The sequence below is a fragment of the Felis catus genome, chromosome A3, assembly GCF_018350175.1.
Source record: "Felis catus isolate Fca126 chromosome A3, F.catus_Fca126_mat1.0, whole genome shotgun sequence".
In the NCBI taxonomy this organism is placed as follows: Eukaryota; Metazoa; Chordata; class Mammalia; order Carnivora; family Felidae; genus Felis; species Felis catus.
The window spans coordinates 62453921-62474980 of record NC_058370.1 but is presented as its reverse complement, the minus strand read 5'-3'; the positions used below and the strand labels follow the sequence as shown (position 1 = coordinate 62474980).

At 49.7% G+C, this 21060-nt stretch overlaps 1 protein-coding gene across 3 annotated transcripts; it reads left to right on the top strand.

The window, feature by feature from the left end:
* Window positions 1–1410: 1410 nt before the first annotated feature.
* CNNM3 (cyclin and CBS domain divalent metal cation transport mediator 3) lies at window positions 1411–19591 on the top strand. 3 transcript variants are annotated; one of them, XR_002741108.2, is made up of 9 exons: window positions 1413–2842; window positions 10544–10687; window positions 11659–11808; window positions 12177–12346; window positions 12551–12647; window positions 13236–13369; window positions 13808–13946; window positions 16514–16613; window positions 17163–19591. XR_002741108.2 is itself a non-coding variant. In XM_023251635.2 (8 exons), the coding sequence occupies exons 1-8, from the start codon at window positions 1513–1515 to the stop codon at window positions 16383–16385; spliced, it is 2292 nt and encodes a 763-aa protein (XP_023107403.1). In that variant the 5' UTR covers window positions 1411–1512; the 3' UTR covers window positions 16386–16507. The 3 variants fall into 3 exon arrangements, 2 of the variants coding, with proteins under 2 accessions (XP_023107403.1, XP_023107404.1); XM_023251635.2 differs by lacking the exons at window positions 16514–16613; window positions 17163–19591 and adding an exon at window positions 16258–16507 and having other exon boundaries at window positions 1411–2842; XM_023251636.2 differs by lacking the exon at window positions 16514–16613 and having other exon boundaries at window positions 1414–2842.
* The last annotated feature ends 1469 nt before the right edge of the window (window positions 19592–21060 follow it).

Here is a 21060-nt window from a genome sequence, read left to right as displayed (position 1 = left end):
TTGCTAGTTAACTTTTTACCTGACTTTCATTTTAAGCAGGTCATCCATTCTGTTTCAAGGTCAGCATTGTCTCTGGACTTGAAGACAGAAGTGCTAACTAAACGAGCTGAATCTATAAATTTTTTCTTCAGAGGATGCATGCTGATCCAGTGGAAAGGCTCAGTAGTGTCATTATTGCTTCTGCTGGTGCCTTATTCTGTAATCTGCAAGTGAGGCATATAGCACCATCCAGATAATAAAAACTGGAAACATGGAGACCACGGTTTGCACAGTTGGGATAGTCACAGCACTGAGATTATGATGTTGAAGAGACATTATTACCACCCTTGAAGAGTTTTTCACACAGCGTTTTTTTCTTTTGGTCTTTCACACATGGATTTGTTCATTTTTGCACATTGCCTTCCACACTTAACTGTGTGCCACAGTACCTATACTTATTCTTTTCATGACATAGCAAATGTGTTTCTTTAGAATCCTTATAAAGATTTTAAATGACATTCACCCTTTTCAAAGTCTACTTTTGTTACTAGGAAATTTGAAAATACATAAAAATGTAAAGAAAACACAAAACACAATCTGGACACCTGTAGAAAAGCCCCGTTTCCAGTTTATTTCCTTTCAATCAAAGAGCATACATAATGGGTGAAAAACATTCCATACTGTCAACAAACCATTCTGTCTTTTAAATAACTCTCTTCTTGAATAGTTCTTCTTGTTCCTGAGTAAATATTTTCCCAAGGATAATCTGCTAGAAGTGGAGTGACCAGGTAACTAATTTTTGACAAAGCTGCCCTCTGTTAGCGTGGGTGGGATGGTGACCAGGATATGAGGCAGGTCGTGTTGGAATCCAGCATCCATGCTAAGTCATGCCTCACTTTTCTACTGTAAAAGTAGATGTGGGAATCCAAAGAGGTAGTGATTTCGTTTGCTTACACAATTACCATCATTCTCCCTAGCAGGAATGCAAGTTCCTTGAAGGCAAAGGGCTGTCTCAACGTCCCCAGACCTATAGCACAGTCGGGCGCAATCAACTTGAAGAAACTTGAGCTTCCCAACGTCCAGTCCTTTTTCAGCTCTCCTTGCCCCTAGGTCAGTGGTTCCCGGGCCCTTTCCTCATAAATGGCACATCTGTCACATACTGAACTTCTGCCTGCCAGCCGCTCCGCTCCGCGCCCAGAGTCAGGGACTTCCCAAAGCACAAGTCCGGTCTCCCGGCGCGCCGGCACTGCCTGTGGGAACGAGACGCCCAGCTCGCCACTCCGCGCCACCCGGTGCTGGCCACCCCTCGCCCTAGGACTCACGGCTGAACCCCGCGGGGCTGAGAGCCCCACGCCCCCGGCCCGCCCCAGGATCGCGCCGCCGCTTGTTTACTCCCCGGCGCAGCCTAGTCCGACCCTGGGGCCCGCCCTCGCCCACCGCCTATTGGCGGAGGAGGTGCCAAGGCTAGCGACGATTGGTCCGGAGGAGGCGGAGGGGTAGGCTGCGCGGGAGGCCGAGAGGGGGCAGCAGGCGATGGCGGCGGCGGCGGCGGCGGGTCTGCTAGGCTGGTTGCTCGCCGCGCTCTGCCTGGGCAACGCCGCCGGAGAGGCGGCGTCGGGCCCGCGAGTGTTGGGTGTCTGTCTGGAAGAAGACGGAGCCGCGGACGCGGGGTGGGCGCGCGGAGGAGAGGTGCGGGACGCGTCGGAGGCCACCTTCCGCCTGCGCGTCTTCGGCTCGGGTTTGGCCAACAGCTCCTGGTCCTGGGTGGCCCCCGAGGGGGCGGGCTGCCCCGAGGGCGGGCCGGCCGCGGCGCCCGAGGAGGCGGCGGCCCCCACGGGCGAGTGGCGCGCGCTGCTGCGCCTGCGCGCCGAGGCCGCGCGCCCGCACTCGGCGCTGCTGGCGGTGCGCGGGGAGCCGGATGGCTCGGCGGCCCAGGAGACGGCGGCCCCCACGGGCGAGTGGAGCGCGCTGCTGCGCCTGCGCGCCGAGGCTGTGCGCGTGGAGCCGGGCGGCGCGGCAGCTGAGGAGGCGGCGCCGCCCTGGGCGCTGGGCCTAGGGGCGGCGGGGCTGCTGGCTCTAGCGGCGCTGGCGCGGGGCCTGCAACTGAGCGCGCTGGCGCTGGCGCCCGCCGAGGTGCAGGTGCTGCGCGAGAGCGGCTCGGAGGCCGAGCGTGCGGCGGCGCGGCGCCTGGAGCCCACACGGCGCTGGGCCGGCTGCGCCCTGGGCGCGTTGTTGCTGCTGGCCAGCCTGGCGCAGACGGCGCTGGCGGTGCTGCTGTACCGCGCGGCCGGCCAGCGTGCGGTGCCCGCGGTGCTAGGCAGCGCGGGGCTCGTGTTCCTGGTGGGCGAGGTGGTGCCGGCCGCCGTGAGCGGGCGCTGGGCGTTGGCACTGGCGCCGCGCGCGCTGCTCCTCAGCCGCCTGGCCGTGCTGCTGACCCTGCCGGTGGCGCTGCCCGTGGGCCAGTTGCTGGAGCTGGCGGCGCGGCCCGGGAGGCTGCGCGAGCGCGTGCTGGAACTGGCGCGCGGGGGCGGCGACCCTTACAGCGATCTCAGCAAAGGCGTGCTGCGCTGTCGGACCGTAGAGGACGTGCTTACTCCGCTCGAGGACTGCTTCATGCTGGACGCCAGCGCCGTGCTGGACTTCGGCGTCCTGGCCAGCATCATGCAGAGCGGCTATACGCGCATCCCGGTGTACGAGGAGGAGCGCTCCAACATCGTGGACATGCTCTACCTCAAGGACTTGGCCTTCGTGGACCCCGAAGACTGCACACCACTCAGCACCATCACCCGCTTTTACAACCATCCACTCCACTTCGTCTTCAACGACACCAAGCTGGACGCTGTCCTGGAGGAGTTCAAACGAGGTAACGTGGGGATATCGGGGAGGGGACACGAATGCCAGAGCCCTCCGCTGGAAAAAGTGGGGGTTTATGGAAGTCTCAACGAAAGGGTCCCATCTTTATGGAGGGCAGTGAGACCTCCGAGTGCCCTTTTAGATGATGCCCTTGCAGCTGTCAGTGGCCTTTTGAAATATCATTTAAAAGCTGACTTTTAGAGCGGTATAGACAGCAAAATCCCCTCTTTCCTTGTAGGCCTAATTTGGGGAGCTATGTCCACTTGGTTCTAACCCACCAGCTTTTTTTGTCAGTGACGTTTTTGTGAGTTTTGGCTTTGTAATAGGTCTAAATTCTTAAATAGAAACTAAAAGAATAAAAGAGTATAGTCTCAAGTTACCTGGACGCTGTTATTTGTACACATAATATCAAATTAGTTTGGTCTGTGATGTTTCCAGGGATCATTGTTAAGGCCACTGATGAGCTGTTGCTTTGCTGATAACAGAAGGAATGATTCCTAATTTCCTGCAGATGTGAAAGAAACTTCCGCTTTGATTTCACCAGAAACAACTTTATGGATGCTGATTTAGTCTCCCCTTTGTCTGTCTAGTCTTTTTTGTTTGTTTTAACTTCCCCTTTTCTCATGCTGAGTAAGGGGTCTCTGGGTCTCCCTTAACTCCACATTTTCACCCTCTCTTTTCACCTTGGTTTATCTGAGCAACTCTAAGGTTGCTAGTAAAAACTGAGACCCACCCTCCCAAGGGTCCCAAGGGTGTGAAGGTGTGGGTTCCTCTCTAGTCCTCTCCATTGGCAGGCTTGGGTGTGTTCCCCAGAGCTTGGCTGCTCTTTGTCCACTGGCCATGCTTCTCACACCTGAACTCCTGCAGGATAAGCATGGGGGACACCCAGGGCTGTGGATGGGCTTGACCCTAAAGGCTGCATAATGTGAGGCAGGGTCTTTACCAGAGAGCGGAGGCTCCTGATCTGCTTGGCAGCTGTGAAGTCTCCTGGCCCCAGGCCGAATGGGTGTTGAATAGTTGGGCAGTTACTGTCATTACTGTACCTTAGGATTGTGTGGGAGACTTTGCTCCACAGCTCTGACTGCTTTGCTTGAGAATTTCTTGGTTGCTCTTGGCTGTTTCCCCAAAAAGTGGCTATGCAGCCCCTCTCTGAGTACTCTTCTCTGGGCCACTGTAGTCTCCCAGGCAGTGGAAGTTCTTGTGGCCTGGTGGCCAGCACTTCAAGTCCTGGAGTCCATAGAGGAAGGTTCCATCGTGCCCCTGCCACCTCCCAGCTTGAGACCCTGGGAAGGCTGGACTTGATTTTTTTTTTTTTTTTTTTAATTTTTTCTTGCCCTTACTATTTAGTTTTTATTGTAATTTTTTTTTAATGTTTATTTATTTTTGAGACAGAGAGAGACAGAGCATGAACGGGGGAGGGGCAGAGAGAGAGGGAGACAGAATTGGAAGCAGGCTCCAGGCTCTGAGCCATCGGCCCAGAGCCCGACACGGGGCTCGAACTCATGGACCGTGAGATCGTGACCTGAGCTGAAGTCGGACGCTTAACCGACTGAGCCACCCAGGCGCCCCTGGACTTGATCTTTGGGCGCTGACTTTGAGCAGAGCACTGACTGGTGTGGAGACCAATGAGTGGGGGTCCAGCTAAGAAATGCTGGAAGGCTGAACAAGGGTATACAGTGGGCCTGGAGAGGAGGTCCAAGAGGGTATTCAGAGGTGGAATTGAGAGGGCTTTGTGGTTCGCTGAAGAGCTGTGGAGTGAGAGGGAGGAGCTGAGGGTGAGGCTTGGGGTTTCTGGCTTGGGGGTGGTGTTAGCCTTCTCTGAAGCAGAGCACTTACAGAGAAGGGGATCATTGTGGTGGGAGGGGGGGGGGTGGCACAGACGAATTTGTTCTGAACACTGGAATTTGGGATTTATCTGTGCAGTGTCCCAAGAGGCAGGCTATACCAGTTGATGAGAAATAGGAGGTAAAGACCCAAGCAGGAGATAAAGATCTGGTTGTTGTGATAGCAGTGGTCCCTCAGTCAGGCCACAGGAATGGTGCAAAAGGCCTAACCCCCTGAGGGCACAAGCATAAAAAGGATGGAGGGTAGCAGAGGAGAGGCTGCTGGGGAGAGCCAGAGGTTTAAACGTCCTAGAAGCTAAGGGAAGAGACCACTTACCAAGGGAAGGCGAATGATTCAGGAGAGGCCAGCGTCATGTCATTTGGATCCAGCAACCAGGATACCCTTGACCTTTGAGAGAGCAGATTTGGCGCTATGGTGTGGGGTGATGGAACGTGACAGTTGAAGTAGATGGACCTTCCATGAGGTATGGCTACAAAGAGGAAGCCAGAGAGCAGTGGTTGGGAGAGAACTGGCAGGGGAGAAGGCCTTAGCTCTTTGGTTTTAAGATGGGCGAGTTGGGTGGCTTTGGGTTTAAATGTCGATAGGAAGGAACCGGCGAGGAGAGAATGCCCACAGTTTGGGCTGCTCCTCTTCTGGGGTGGTGGACTCGGAGCAGCTCTGGGGAACCTGAAGGTTGAACGGAAAGCTCTTCTGTCCTCCTTGCCTTCCTCCTCCTGTGGCAGGTGAGAGGCATTCTCGGGGCAGGTTGGCTATATCTTTCCTCTGACATTGGGCAGGCTTCTCTGCTTCTCTTTGCAGTGCAGTCCTTTGGTAGATACCTATTTTTCCTCATTAAAGTCCTTTGTAGCCTTACCCCTTTCTTCATTCTGTTTATGAACAAAGGGCATATTGCAGCCTTTATGGCGCCTGAGGTTTTAGAAATCGATTCCCTTCCCATCTCTCTGCCAAGTGGGTGAGGTGGTGGTGCCCTCTGAATTTCCTGAAGCTGGAGTCCTTGGCATCTTGGCAGCTACCATTCCGGGCCCTGTTCCTTTCATTCCTTCAGAGCATTGTCTGTTTTGGAACTTTATAGTCTGGGAGAGGCACCTTCTCTGGTGAGGTGCCCCTTAGTGTGCAGACTTAAGATGACACCGATTATTTTGTGCAAACATTACCAGGAAGTGTGAATACTTCGGAGTTGTGGTAAATAACATGTGTTTTTTTAGAGCTTTTAATCCTGTCATCTTTGTCAACTCCCTAATGAAAACATTCAAGGACATTCAACCAAAGGAGGAATTAGGATGCGTGAGCTTTTCAGAGTCTCTGCTTTAAATGAACTGAGTTCTGGTGCTCGCTTCGGCAGCACATATACTAAATGAACTGAGTTCTGGTTCATTGTCAGAGGCCAGAGGATCCCCACGATTCTGAAAAGAGTCAGAGCTGTTGTGAGGAATGTTATCCTGGCACTTTTCTCCTAGGACATATTCCCACAGTTGCTTTAAAAAATAAAGGAAGGTTGGGCGCCTGGGTGGCTCAGTCAGTTCAGCTCAGGTCATGATAATCATGGTCTGTGAGTTCGAGCCCCGCATCAGGCTCTGTGCTGACAGCTCAGAGCCTGGAGCCTGTTTCAGATTCTGTGTGTGTGTGTGTGTGTGTGTGTGTGTGTGTGTGTGTGTGTCTCTCTCTCTCTCTCTCCCCCTCTCTCTCCCTCCCTCCCTCTCTCCCTCCCTCCCTCCCTCCCTCTCCCTCCCTCTCCCCCCCTCCCTTGCTCACGCTCTGTCTCTCAAAAACAAATCAACAAATAATATATTAAAAGGTAAAGGAAGGCAAAGGAATTTAAACTCCAACTGCATTTTTACAAATGTTCTAGAAATTAGACATTATGGAAGAGTCCTCTAGCATCCATATAATTGAGTACATTTGAGCTTGCTAACTGGAATTAAAACTCCCAAGAGCTTTTGCAGGGCTTTCTGGTTGATGTTGGTAAGATGCATCATCTGCCTCCTTGTCTGTGGCTCCGTAGAACTTGCTTGGGGAGAGCCTGTAGGCAGCCGTCCTGGGGTCTGTGTTAGTGTTTCCAGTCAGCCAGCCAGGGGCCTGTATATTTTCAGGACATTTTTATCCTATCAGATGAGAAATAAACTTTAATCCCTCCAGCTGTTTGTTCTGTGTGTACCCCTACTGCTTTTTCATGGTTGCCTTCTGGACCCCTTGGACATTCTGTCTAGAGATAAATCACATGGCCATTGTGTTAGGGGATCTTTCAAGGGCTCTGCTTTCATCTGTTTGATATTGAGTGATTCCATGTGGCAGGCCACTGAGAAACTTGTGCCTGTTTTACAGAAGTTGGAAAGTGGGGCACCTGGGTGGTTCAGTTGGTTAAGCATCCGGCTCTTGATTTCGACTCAGGTCATGATCCCAGGGTTATGGGATCGAGCCCCACATCATGCTTAGCATGGAGCCTGCTTAAGAGTCTCTCTCTCCCTCTGTCACTTTCTCCAATCGCACATGGCATTCCTCTCTCTCAAAACAAAAACAAAAATGTTTGTGGGCACCTGGGTGCCTCATTCATTAAGCATCTGACTTCAGCTCAGGACACGATCTCTCTGCTCTGCTCAAAGTTTGAGCCCCACATCAGGCTCTGTGCTGACAGCTCAGAGCCTGGAGCCTGCTTCGGATTCTGTGTCTCCCTTTCTCTGCCCCTCTCCCGCTCATGGTCTGCCTGTCTTTCTCTTTTTCAAAAATAAATAAACATAAAAAAAAAAAATAAAAAAAAACTGTTTGAAAGCAAGGGAGAAGTTAGTCCATTCTAAAGGTAACCTGCCAAAGCGACTGGCATTCTGGAAGAATGGAGCTGAAATGAGTTCTCTGTCTTAGATGATCATCTAGAACCTGGGCTCTGGTTCCCAGAATCTGACCAAAATTGTATGTTGAGCTTTGGTGTTTCCCCATGAGGGCCGTCTTACAAGGGCCTTGCCTTGGCCCTTGTAGAAATGATGTCTGTCTGCCAGTGTGAACCATTCCCAGCACAGATACCCAGTGCTGGGAAGCATCTAGAAATGCTGAGTTCCTCATTCAATGCTTCTGTCTCAGCAGGAAAGAGCAGGTAGTTCTAGGCAACCTCCTGGAAGCGGGAAAGATGGTATAGTCATTTCTGCCTTTAATTTTTGTCTGAGGATGTTAGAGCATCCTAGAAAACGATACTTTTCTTTAGAAGGGCTCCTGTGCTGGAGAGAGTACCTTGGCCACGTGTAACTCACCCAGAGGGGAGGATTTCCTAAGATTCGGGTTTTTTGTTCTCTTCAGTGAAAGTCAGTTGAGTGTGGTGGTCAAGAGAACAGATTCAGGAGCCAACTGCCTGGGTTCAAATCCCATGTTTTTTTTTTGTTTTGGGGGGGTTTTTAATTTTTTTTTTTTTTTTTTTTGAGAGAGTGCACACAGACATAAGCAGGGGAGGGGCAGAGAGAGAGGGGAACAGAAGATCTGAAGCAGGCTCCGTGCTGACAGCAGAGAGCCTGATGTGGGGTTCAAACTCACGAACTGTGAGATCATGACCTGAGCTGAAGTCAGATGCTAAACCGACTGAGTCACCCAGGTGCCCCATCAAATCCAGGTTTTGCACTTGGGTGAGTCACTGAACCTTTTCTTGGTCTCAGTTTTCTCTGCAAATTGTAAATGGGAATAATGTTCTGTTCCTTCATAGAGTTGTGGAAGGATTTGTAAGTTAATAACTGAATAAAGCCCTTAGTGGCCAGCACACAGTAGGCACGAAATGCCGCAATCCTTCATGTCTCAGGTGCACATTTTTTTGTTTCAACTTCTCTGCAATCAGGATGTATCTCACAATTGAGGACATCTTAGATTTGATGAAATATAGTTAAGTGTTTTCTTTTTATTCTTTTAGAGCCTCATTCCTTTCTTGATGACTTGGCCAGTGGTCTAATAATAATAGCTTTTGGTTGACTGGACATTTTGTTCAATCTAAAGTTGGAGCAGAGGTCTTCCTGCACCTGACACTGGGGGGTGGGGCATGGATGCTGAAAGAATGAGGCAGTGTGTGCCAGACAGAGTTCCAGAGAGTGTGTTTCTGAACTCTGTTCACTACACTGTAATTAAACCCAAGGTATGTAAAGTATTATTCACACGAAGAAGTGAACTTGACTTTTTTCTTTACTGAAAGATTCTTTTTTTTTTTTAAACTGAGAGATTTTTGGAGCAAATACTCCCTTACGTGGATCCAGGCTAGCTTTTACCTTAAGTTTTCTTTATCAGTAACAAAGGCTGAGGTGAGTTTCTCTTACTTCTGTATCCTAGTCCTGCACAACCCCTTCTGCAGCCCCTGCCCACATGTGGCTGTCAAGTTCTTGAAAGGTAGTTGGTCTGAACTGAGGTGTGCTGGAAGTGCCTAACACACACCAGACTTCAAAGACAGTGCAAAAAAGGAAAATATGTTTCAATCTTTAAAAAATTTTTATTAAAAAAAATTTATGTATTAGAGAGAGAGAGAGAGAGATAGCAGGTGAGGGGCGGGGGGTGGGGGGAGGGAATCCCAAGCAGGTTCTGTGCTGTCAGTGCAGAGCCCAATGTGGAGCTCTGTCCCACGAACCAGGAGATCATGACCTGAGCTGAAATTGAGAGTCAAAAGCTTAACCGATTGAGCCTCTAGGCACCCCTAATTTATTTAAATTTTTAATTAATTTTTTTTTTAAGATTTTATTTTTTTTTATTAAAAAAAATTTTTTTTTTCAACGTTTATTTATTTTTGGGACAGAGAGAGACAGAGCATGAACGGGGGAGGGGCAGAGAGAGAGGGAGACACAGAATCGGAAAAAGGCTCCAGGCTCTGAGCCATCAGCCCAGAGCCCGATGCGGGGCTCGAACTCACGGACCGCAAGATCGTGACCTGGCTGAAGTCGGACGCTTAACCGACTGTGCCACCCAGGCGCCCCTTAAGATTTTATTTTTAAGTAATCTCTGTACCAACTTGGGATTCAAACTCACAACCCAGAACTTGAGAGGCACACGCTCCACTGACTAAGCCAGCCAGGGGTCCCTGTTTTGATGTTTTTATATTGATTGAATGTTGAAATATTTTGGCTATATTGAGTTAATAATATGTTGTCAATTAATTTCACCTGTGGTTTTTTGTTTTGTTTTGGTTTTTGTTTTTTAATGTGGCTACTCAGAAATTTACAATGACCTGGGTAGCTTGCATTTTTTTTCTTTTGGACAGGTATAAAGTTTCGTAGATAAAAAAAGTATATTCTTGAAGTTTTCTCAATATTCCCCAGCACTCTGAGGCTTGGGCTTTTTCAAGCTTACATTTCTTTATCAAAGAAAGAAACAGAAAGCTAATCTGAAGAAGAGGAAGGTGAACAGTTCCAGGCTGCTGCTCTTCCTCCCACACAGTTGGGGCTCTGACTGGCTGATTACCATTTACCATCTTCTCCCTGGATAACTTTCATAGACCTTGGCTTCTGGAAATAAAGGACAGCTTTCCGAATTGGGAAAACTTCCCTAGGAGAGTCACTGGGTGGCCCCTCTCTGCTCTGCCATTTAGATTGTCCCAGAGGAGGCTGTGCTTCTGGAGTTGGTGCCCTTGTGTGTGCAACCCTGTTGTGCCTGTCTTAGTCTGATGCATCCTTGTCTATGCCACGTTCATTTAGACCAGAGGCTGACTCTGCTCTGCCACTGCCTGGGTGGCCTTGTGTGGGTGAACATAGTGTCTGAGATCTAGGTTCCTCCAGTGTAAAGTGAGTCCCACCTTGTGCCTGGCACCTTGCAGGAAAAACATCAACTTCTGTCCCTTTGGTGAGCTTGTCACAGGTGAGAGTAAGCAAAATGGGAGGCCCCTGGCAAGCTGTAATCTGAGTGTCCCCTCCCCCAGGGAAGTCCCACCTGGCCATCGTGCAGAGGGTGAACAACGAGGGTGAAGGTGACCCCTTCTACGAGGTGCTGGGCCTGGTCACCCTGGAGGACGTCATTGAGGAGATCATCAAGTCTGAGATCCTGGATGAGTCTGAGGATTACCGTGAGTCTTGACTACTGGTAGTGTTCCATCTCAACTTTTAAGCCTACTGAGACTTATTGTGTGCATCAGAGGACAATAGGTCTCCGTGTTGCTGAAAATGAGGCTGGATCTCCAGTCAGAGCTGTTACCTAGCCAGGCCCCTCTCCCCTTAGCCCTGCCTCAGGTCAGGTGTCGGAGGCCCCACACCTGCGCCTGGCTGGGGAGCCACGGCCTTTACAGTCTCAGTGCTTGCCTGGCTGGGGAGCCACGGCCTTTACAGTCTCAGTGCTTGCCTGGGGCTCTCATCACAGCTGCATTGTTTGGTTTCTCCAGCACAGAGGGGACACTCTGCCCTTTATGGGCCTTTCCCAGTCTCCTGTTTGCCTTGGCCCTTACTTTCTCATGTTCTTTTGTACAGTACAGAAACGTTTCCTCCAAGTATCCCATTCTTCACTGCTAAGAGGGTCTTTCCAAAACAGAAGATTCTGGGGCCTGTCTTAGAAGTGTCTGCCTCTTGGGATGATGGCTGAGATCTGTAGGGTAGACACAGAACCCATGCTCGATGGCTGAGGTCTCACATGCACACTTGGGACACTGAACACCCCACCCCTGTTTGTTATCAGGTGAATCACTTTGCCCATGCATCTGTCCCCCAAATGCAGCCTCTGTAGTTTGGTGCCTCAGGTTGCCATAGGCGTGCAGACATCAGGTTAGCTGCTGCTGTTTAGCACCAGTTATCTGCAAACACGTGCTTTCTGGTCAGGGGTCTCTTAATGACCAAGAATGTCTATTATTTTTACAAGTGGTCTTGCTGTCATACCAGTATTCTCTCCTAACTCTGAGGAGAAGAGCAGTCGCTTTCCATACTCCCTCGGGATATAGCAGGAATATGGGTTGCTGCCCCCTCCCATCCCCAAGAACTTCCAGGCCTTGGCTTGGTTGTGTTGATTGGAGGGCTACTGATGGCTCAGCAGGCCTTCTTGCCATTGTAGGAGATGCCACAGTGAGGAAGAAGCCTGCTTCTCTGAGTGCCCCTCTCAGGCGGAAAGAGGAATTCTCCTTGTTCAAGGTGTCTGACGATGAATATAAAGTGAAAATCTCGCCTCAGCTGCTCTTGGCCACCCAGCGCTTCCTGTCCCGAGGTGAGGGTGAAGGGTGGGCCTTGTCTTTGCTCTCTTGCTCCCCGTCCAGTGGGTCAGGAGACCTCCAGGCGGACACTCAAGTGTCCCCTCATTCCTAGTAAGGACAGTGTCCAGAACTTGTGCTTCTCTCTGTAGCCCTGTCAGCATCTCAGGGCACCTGAGTGGCAGCTCCTGTCTGCCAGGTGGCTGAGAGCTGGGGCCAGGCTGGTGCCACCTCTGGCGAGCCACAGCAGCGGGTGGGTGTGTGCCTGCCCAGTTCTCTTGTATTGGGGAGGTGACTTGGCTCGTGGGGCAGCAGGAGTCGGGTGTGGCTGTGCAGGCCACTTTGGGCCTGGTGGACACTGTCCCTTTTTTCCACCACGGGGCAGAGGTGGATGTATTCAGCCCCCTGCGAATCTCCGAGAAGGTCCTGCTGCACCTGCTGAAGCATCCCAGCGTCAACCAGGAAGTGAGGTTTGACGAGAGCAACCGTCTGGCTGCCCACCATTACCTGTACCAGCGCAGCCAGCCGGTGGATTATTTCATTCTCATCCTGCAGGTAACTGGGAGCCCAGACTGGGGCCTCCCACTTGCTCAGAAACTAGGGAAGGGTCTGAGAAGAGGGAGGATCATCCAGATACACACCCCCTGAATAACTGGGGTTGCTGCTTTCTCCTTGTGCTCTCTTCCGGCAGGAAAGGTAATCTGTCCGCATCTGTTTCTTTCCCTACTCCTCCTTCCTCCCTTTCCCTACACCTCCCAGGGCAGGGTTGAGGTGGAGATCGGGAAAGAGGGCCTGAAGTTTGAGAATGGGGCCTTCACCTACTATGGAGTATCTGCCCTGACAGCACCGTCCTCAGGTAAGTCACAGCCCTCTGGGAGTGGAATGCTGGGTTCAGCTGCTGGGCTGGGCAGAGTCTGACCTGCCTGGCTGCTTGCTGGGGGAAAGGTTCTGGCCTCCCTTTCTTCCAGGTGTTCCTGTGTGTGTGTGTCTGTGTTTTAATGTTCATTTGAGAGAGTACACACACGTGCACACTCGCAAGCAAGCAAGCGGGGGGAGGGGCAGAGAGAGGGAGAGAGAGAATCCCAAGATAATCTCTGAGCTGTCAGCTCAGAGTCTGACTTGGGGCTCAATCTCATGAGCTGTGAGATCACGATCTGAGCTGAAATCAAGGGTCGGACACTTAATGGACTGAAGCACCCAGTTGCCCCGTCCTGTAAGACATTCCTCTTTGGGACAGGCTGGCTTTTCTCATCTCTGTGCTGCGTCGAGGGAATGGGCAGCATTTCTTTGGGGCTCATCTTTGTTGCTCGCTCCTACCCCTGCTAGCCTTTCCCAGGAGGAATTGTGCTTGCCATCCTTCTCTATGTTCTAGCTATCTGTGGGGTGGATGTTAGAGACTGCATTTGTCCCCACCGGAGATGTCACTGTTTGTTTCTTCTGATAGTTCACCAGTCCCCAGTGTCCTCGCTCCAGTCCATCCGCCATGACCTGCAGTCTGAGCCAACCGATGGTGGCCGCTTGTCTGCGTACTGTCCTGACTACACCGTGCGGGCCCTCTCCGACCTACAGTTCATTAAGGTGACTGGGCTGCTCATGGGTACAGGCTTTTAATCAGCTTTGTGTCCCCAAGGGGCTGAACCAGCTGGTCACAAATTTGTATGGATTAAAAGTAGATTCTAGTTGAGTCAACCTGAGAGTTCACACACAGAGCACGACCTTGTACTTGCTCTGAAGGACAGACGGCCTTGGCCCCTGGAGGCCTGACTGCTGACAGTCTAGTCCCGTCACTGGGACTGCACCCAGTTTCCTTTTGAGATCTTAAAAACACTGCTTGATTTCTCCCCTCTTCCCTTGGCTTGCTTAAAGTTCTTCATTTTTCTTGGTCCTGCTGAGTGTGACTCTCCCACCTAGTTCTGGTGCTTGTGGGCAGGAGGGAGAGGTGTGATCTTTCATGCCTCACTTTCTCCATCTGGCTTCACGAGTCGCACCTGCGTGGTAATGCTTCCTGTCTTCTAGGTCACGCGGCTGCAGTACCTCAATGCACTCCTGGCTACTCGAGCCCAGAACCTGCCACAGTCCCCGGAGAGCGCAGACCTCCAGGTCATCCCAGGCAGCCAGATCAGGCTCCTCGGTGACAAGACAGCCACAGCAGCAGGTGAGCCCCTCATGGCCACATCCCACCATGTGTCAGCCCAGAGGGAGTTCATGTCCTGTGCCGTCCTTGCTGTTCGCACACACAGACTCACTCTCGCTGCCCTCACTCTGCCTTGCATTCTTCTTTCCTTGTCCCCTTTTTTGCCCATCCTCTCCTCTTTCTCTTTTCACTGGTTTTAAAGCTTGGATGACATTGCGCTGTAGACCAGCTGGCGTTGAAAGTATGTTAAGTTAGCATTTTCTCTGGAGGGCTTGTTAGGATGGATTGACTTAATTAGAGAATAGTTGCTAAGTGGGAATAAGGTCAAGCTCAGACACTCTTGGTCATTTAGGATTAGAGTTAGGTCACCTGAAAAATGAAGATCTAGGTCACCAGTGGGCCTGGCTCAGAAGGTGGCTGGTCGACACCATCCCAGAAACCAAGAAGGGTACTTGTTGAGACATTCAGTCAGGTGAAGCTAATATTTAAGGCGTGCCCTTCCCATCCAGGGTTCCACTTTGAGCAGGAGTATCACGTTGGAAGAAATAGACTTTGCAGTGTGGGGTGGGTTGTGGGATGGCAAACCACGCCTTCAAGAGCATAAGAAGGGAAAATAAAAAGCCTATGGAGAGAGGCCTTTGGGTAGGAGTGGTAAAAAGTCAGGGAACTTATTTTCCTTACTACTTAAGAAGGTACTTTTATTCTGATTGAGCTCCTGAGTTGGGGTTAGAGATACACTCCAAGGCTGAGTGGTGCTGGAGGAGTGGGTGGGGCTTCCACAGAGGCCACCGGCTGCCCTGGGCACTCTGCATTGGGGACACTGAACTCATTTGAACGCTTACTCTGCCTGACACTGTACTAGGAGCTTTCCTTGTCCTAACTCATCCAAGAAAACTTCCCAGCCATTTTCAGAGGTGGTAGTGGTAAGGTGCATTTTACAGATGAAGAGTCAGAAGCAGAGAGAGACCTAGGCACTCTGGCTTGGAACCTGTGCCTGCTCTTGGCCTTGATGTCTCATAGGGAACAGCTCTGGTTACTTAAACCCACACTGGAGAACACGAATATGTTTTTATGGTAGAAAGATACTTTCTGAGAGGTGACATGTAGGTGCAAGGGACAGAAAGCCCCACCCTGGGCCACGTTAGCAGCTCAGCCCGAGTGCTTCATCTCTGTGTTGGTAAAAGGGGGCCCCAGCTTGAGGTGTGCTGCTCAAACCCTGGATCTGGGCATTTGAGCCTTTTCTCCGTGAACGTGCACTGAGAGGTGGTGTTCTGCCTTTTAGGACTGATCACAGGTCTGTATTTACTGTGATATTCTGTTGTTTTGTGAGATGCCACTTGTATAGAGATTCACACCATCTCATTAGACTTGGGTCTCAAAAGCCAGTATGTTGTTCTTTCAAAATGTGAGCATTGGTCTTGGTTTTCTCAGCCTGAACTCTGTGTGGCTCCATCTGCTACTCAGACTGCACATGTTCTTTTCAACATTTAGACCTAAATCTAAGAAGGATGGTTTTTCCTTCATTTCTTTTTTTATTATACATGCAGTGTTTTACCATCCTTTTTTGGCTTCAGCTGTTCATTGGGCAGTCCTGTAAGGGACTACAGGTATCCCCGAAAGTTTGCTTGGCACTGCTTTGCTTTTACGAAGTATCTACGTCCGTGCCTGTTTTCACTAACTGAAAGAAATGCGAAGAGGACTTTTGCTTCGTGAAATGGTGGTTGCATCTTCGCTCTCTGCCATTCTGGCTTACAGAAGGTTCCATAGCAACACTCTACTTTGGGAAAGCAGGGAAACCTGTAATTTACAGTGGCTCTGTGGGTCATTTTCCTCTGTGTAATGGATTAGCATCCCCTGTTCTGTTGCCATGATGTTGCTTCTCCCTTAAGTGCGCCCTAACATTTGTCCCTAGTGGGGCTTGCCTGCTGTGCTTGTGCTCCTGCCTCGGCTCCCAAAGTTCTTGCTGCAGTCTCTCTGGTGGGTGGCACTCTGCTGCCCAGGAGAGCTTAGTGTTGCTGCACACATGGAGATGTTGCTGGGGACATTGCTTAAATAGTGTAGGTCAGATCTATCCCCTTATTGACTTTGGCACTAGATTTCCTGGCAGACAAATGCCTGTATTGAGATGCTTGGAAGGCACAATCATTTTTAACTGCCTACAGCAGGGGTCGGCAAACTGGCCAGCTGCCGGTTCTTGTAAATAAAGTCCTATTGGACCCGACCTGCTGGTTTATGGGTTGTATATGGCTGCCTTTAGCTACAACAGCTGAGTTGAATTGTTGCCACGGGAACCATATGACCTGCAAACCCTAAAAATATTGGCCCTTTACAGAAAGTTTCCTGACCCCTGGCCTGCCATTTCAAACTCGGGGTAACTACTGCGCAACGACCATTCACAGAGCTGATTTCCAAGGGAGAGTCCACTCCAGATGCTGTGCTTCCTGCTCCCTCTGGTTCTGAGGCTCAGGCAGCGTGTTTGCACGCCGCCACCCAGGCCCCCCACCCCACCCAGCGCATCTGTGACAGGTCCTGCCGGCGCAGCTGCATAGCTGGTTTCCTCTTGTCTCTCTCCCCTCTGCTCTCTCTAGCCTTCCCCGTAGACCTTTCCCTCTTTGGCACATTTGGAAACTGCAGTTGATAATTGACTGTGGACTAGTGAGCATTTTTTGTTTTCAGAAAACACCCAAGGTAAATATCTTCCCTTTCACTTTCTCTTTGCTTTCCTTCCCCAGCCCTCTAGCTGCTGGGAGGAGCCCTGGAAACCGCTCCCACTCCCACCCCTGCCTGGGAGGTGTTTCTCTTGGGGGGTGGGAGGGTGAGTGGGCCCTTCCTGTCCCTTGTTCCTACTTTTCATTTTTCTGGAAGACAGGAGGGGTCATGAAATACTCAGCACTGGAAACTAAACCTTCCTTCCAGTGCAGGTGTTTTATTGTCCAGGGTGGGCTCCTCTCGTCCAGCATTTATGGCCTTGGCCTCCCGTGAGCAAAACCCCCCTGCCCTGCTTTCCTGCCTCTCAGTGATGCATCCCCTCCTCCCAGTGGTTTTCTCTTGTGATGTGGAGTTAGCCTATTTTCCTAACTCGTCACTCCCAGCTCTGCCTTGATACTGAGGTGTCCTGAGGCTCCTCTGTCTTACCCACCCCTTCTTGTCCTGAAGACAATTTTAACACTTGGTTTTGATAAGGCCTGCTCCCTTTACTGATTTTGATATTAATTTTCCTTTCCCTCTCTCCTCTAGGGCCCAACCACAGCAGACCTGGCCTCCCAGCGGAGGAGAGCCCTGGGCGGAACCCAGGGGTTTAACTGCTTGCCAGGCAGCCCCAGGTGTGGGCAATGGACAAGCACGTGGGGAACTGGAGAGCCGAGGAGTAGCTTCCCGTCAGCCTGTCCCCATCCCCTCCAGGCCACGTTTTAGATGGCCCTTATAGATGTCGGTCCTGGGCTGTTCTCAGAACCAGACCTCAGTGCCAGGAGCCTTCAGCAGGTCCTGCCCTCCTTTAGGAAATGGGGGTTAGCTGGGGCGCAGCCCTCCAGGCCTGCTTCTGAAGGGAATGGAAAGAACACTGTCATCTCTGGTCCCCAGGACCCAGCCTTCTCCCTGTGACAGTGCAGTGTATTTATACCTCTTTGGGCCAAGCCATGATGTGAGTGCACGATTACTGCCTTTATGTGGCCGTGACCTGTACTCACTTTGCTTTTAATTTGCCAACTTTCTGCTGCCGGCAGCACTTTTTGAGCAAACCAAGAGCACTAGTTTTGGCTGGGGGTTCACATCCATGACCTTGGCCACAGTGAACTATTTGGCTTCCCTTACAATGCCATGTTTCAAAGCACATGCCCCTGCCTGTTGCGTGTGCCAAACCTAGAAGAAGCACGATGACCCACAAGTATGTCCCACTGTCCTGCTCCCTCCTGTGGAGGTTGCTTCTCTGAGCCCTGAGCTCAGAGCCCTGAGCAAGCAAGCTGGCCCCCAGTGGCACTGAGGAGTCCTGCTCTTTCTGCTTCTCAGCCTGTCTTGCTTAGTTGCCACTAACAGTATTTGTCTTTTTCTGTGTTTTAAGAAGAGGTCATACATGGGAGGAAGGGGTCTGCTGCACCTAATCCTTTCTTAGTTGCTGGATCCCAGGGAGATTAACCAACTGCTAGACCTGTTTTTGTACCTTCTTCCTAGGCCTCTGTGGAGAGCTGTATGGCTGTAATTTGCAGGGAGAACAGCAAGGGGGAGGAGGGAAGGTTGGTTATACACCAGGCAGATACTCATCCCCTTTCTTAAAAAAAAAAAAAGAACAGGACATCAGGTTTTTTTATACCCCTGAAACATTTCAGCTCTCTGCTTTTTTGCTATTCTTAGCTACAGGGTTTTAGAGAATTGGGAATAAGAAGGCATTTGTCTTTTTCTTCTGGTTTACCCACATTTACCTTCCACAGTTCTTCAACGGTGTAGAAACTGGGGCATCATAGAGACCTAGGATCTCAGATTGGATAGGGAGGGAGGAGGATTTCTGGAACTTTTCTCAAAGGAATTTGAATCCCTTATCTGGGACTAGTGGGAATGAAAGCCAAAGAACATTGGCATGCTCACTTAGAAACTGTTCTCAAGGAAGTCTAAGAGCAAACCCAGGTGGGAAACAGATACTTAGACATCATCTGTCTCCAGAACAATGGTTCTTAACTTTGGCTGCACATTAGAATCACCTGGCAAATTAAAAATACGGGATACCTGGGGCCCACCTTCCAGGGAGCCTAATTGGTCTGGGTATCAGGATTTTATTTTTTTTTGGAACAATTTTAATTTTTTTGTTTGTTTTTAAAGTAAGCTCCATACCCAGTGTGGGGCTTGAGCTCCCAACCTTGAGATCAAGAGTTGCATGCTCTACTGACTGAGCCAGCCAGGTGCCCCTGAAATAATTTTAGATTCCCAGAAGAGTTCCATATACCCTTTCCCTTAATGTTAATATCTTACATAACCTTGGTACATCTATCAGAACTAAGAAAAAATTAACATTGGTACAAAACTGTTAACTAAATTACAGACTTTACTTGGATTCTATCAGTTTTTCCAATAATGTCCTTTTTCTGTTGCAGGATCCAATCCAGGATACCAAGTTGCATTTAGAGTTATTGCTTACTTTTTTTCTAACTTTTTATTTTGAAACCATTACAGATTCATAGGAAGTTGCAAAGCTAGAGGTACCCTTCACCCAGTTTTCCATAATGGTTACTTCTTACATAGTTATAATACAGTATCAAAACCCAGAAGCTGACACTAGCACAATGTGGGTGTACAGTTCTCTGTCACAAGTAGATTTGTGTAACCGCCACTTCAGCCTAGATAGAGCTACCCCATCACCACGAGGATCTCCCTCCCGGCACCCTCTGAGAGCCACACCCACCCCCTTGGCCTCCATCCCTAATCCCTGGCAACCACTGTTCTAAGATTTTGTCATTTCAAGAATGTGTGAGATCATATAGTATGTAACCATTTGGGATTGGCTTTTTTCACTCAGCATAATACTCCAGAGATACATCCAGGTTGTTGTGTGTGTCAGTAGTTCATTCCTTTTGATTACTGCATTGTATTCCTTGATATACTCCTTGTCCCGTTGAAGGACATCTGGGTGGTTTCCAGTTTTTGGCTATTCCGAATAAAGCTGCTATGAACGTTCATTACAAGTTTTTGTGTAAACATTGGTTTTCTGAGGTAAATGTCCAGTAATGCAATTGTTAGGTTGTATGGTCATTGCATAGTTGTTTGGTTTTTTTTAATGTTTATTTTTGGAGACAGAAGGCAGGGGGAGGGGCAGAAAGAGAGGGGGTCAGAGGATCTTAAGTGGTCTCCACACTGCCAGCAGAGAGCCTGAAGTAGGGCTCAAACTCATGAACAGTGAGATCATGACCTGAGCCTACATCAGAGGCTTGACTGAATGAGCCACCCAGGTGCCTCTCTGCATGGTTAGTTTTTTAAACAAACTGCTACATGTCTTTAGAGTAGCTGTACAATTTTATGTTCCTACTAGGGATGTGTGAGTGATCCAGTTTCTCTAAATCTTCATTTGGTATTGTCACCATTTTTTACTTTAGCCATTCTGGTAGGTGTGTAGTGATATCTTTGTGGCTTCTAGTTGTATTAACAGAATGGCTGATGTGTATCTTCTCATGTGCTTATTTTGTGAAATACCTGTTCTTTTGCCTTTTTTTTTTTAAATTTTTTTCTAATGTTTTATTTTTGAGAGAGTGCAGACTGAGGAGGGGCAGAGAGAGAGAGGGAGACACAGAATGTGAAGCAGACTCCAGGCTCTGAACTGTCAGCACAGAGCCTGATGTGGGGCTCGAACCCACAACTGTGAGATCATGACCTGAGCTGAAGTTGAACATTTACTGACTGGGCTACCCAGGTGCCCCTTGCCCATTTTCTTTTAAGTTCTGTTTATTTTGAGAGCACGAGCAGGAGAGGGTCAGAGAGAGGGAGAGAGAATGTCCCAAGCAGGTGCTGCACTGTCCGCGCAGAGCCCAGTGGGGGGCTCGAATTCACGAACTGCGAGACCACAACCTGAACTGAAACCAATAGTTGGATGCTCAAACAGCTGAGCCACCCAGGTGCCCCTCTTTTTGCCCATTTGTAATTGGTTTGGTCTTTCACTGTTGTTTTGAAGTCTTTATATATTCTAAATACTAGGTAGGCCTTTGTTGGATTTTTGGTTTGCAAATATTTTCTCCCAGTCCCTTATTTTTTTCATATTCTAAACAGGATTCTTTATAAAGGAAAAGTTTTTAATTTTGATGAAGTCCAGTTTTACCCGTTTTCTTTTATGGATTGTGCTTTTGGTATCATGTCTAATCTTTACCTAGTCCTAGATCCCAAAGATTGTCTATGGTTTTTTGTTTTTTTTTAATTTTTCAAATGTTTCTGAGAGAGTGCAAGTAGGGGAGGGGCAGAGAGAGAGGGAGACACAGAATCTAAAGCAGGCTCCAGGCTCCGAGCTGTCAACACAGAGCCCAATGTGGGGCTTAACCCCAGGAATCAAGAGATCATGACCTGAGCCAAAGCTGGACACTTAACTGATTGAGATGTCCAGGTGCCCCTCCTGTTTTTTGTACAATCTTTACAGTTTTATGTTTTACGTTTAAGTCTGTGA

Coding starts and splice junctions, on each gene's coding strand:
- CNNM3 (XM_023251635.2), top strand. CDS start 1,513: ATGGCGGCGGCGGCGGCGGCGGGTCTGCTAGGCTGGTTGCTCGCCGCG. Junction 2,843..10,543: donor CCTGGAGGAGTTCAAACGAG/GTAACGTGGGGA, acceptor CCCCTCCCCCAG/GGAAGTCCCACCTGGCCATC. Junction 13,947..16,257: donor CAAGACAGCCACAGCAGCAG/GTGAGCCCCTCA, acceptor GGCCCTTTACAG/AAAGTTTCCTGACCCCTGGC.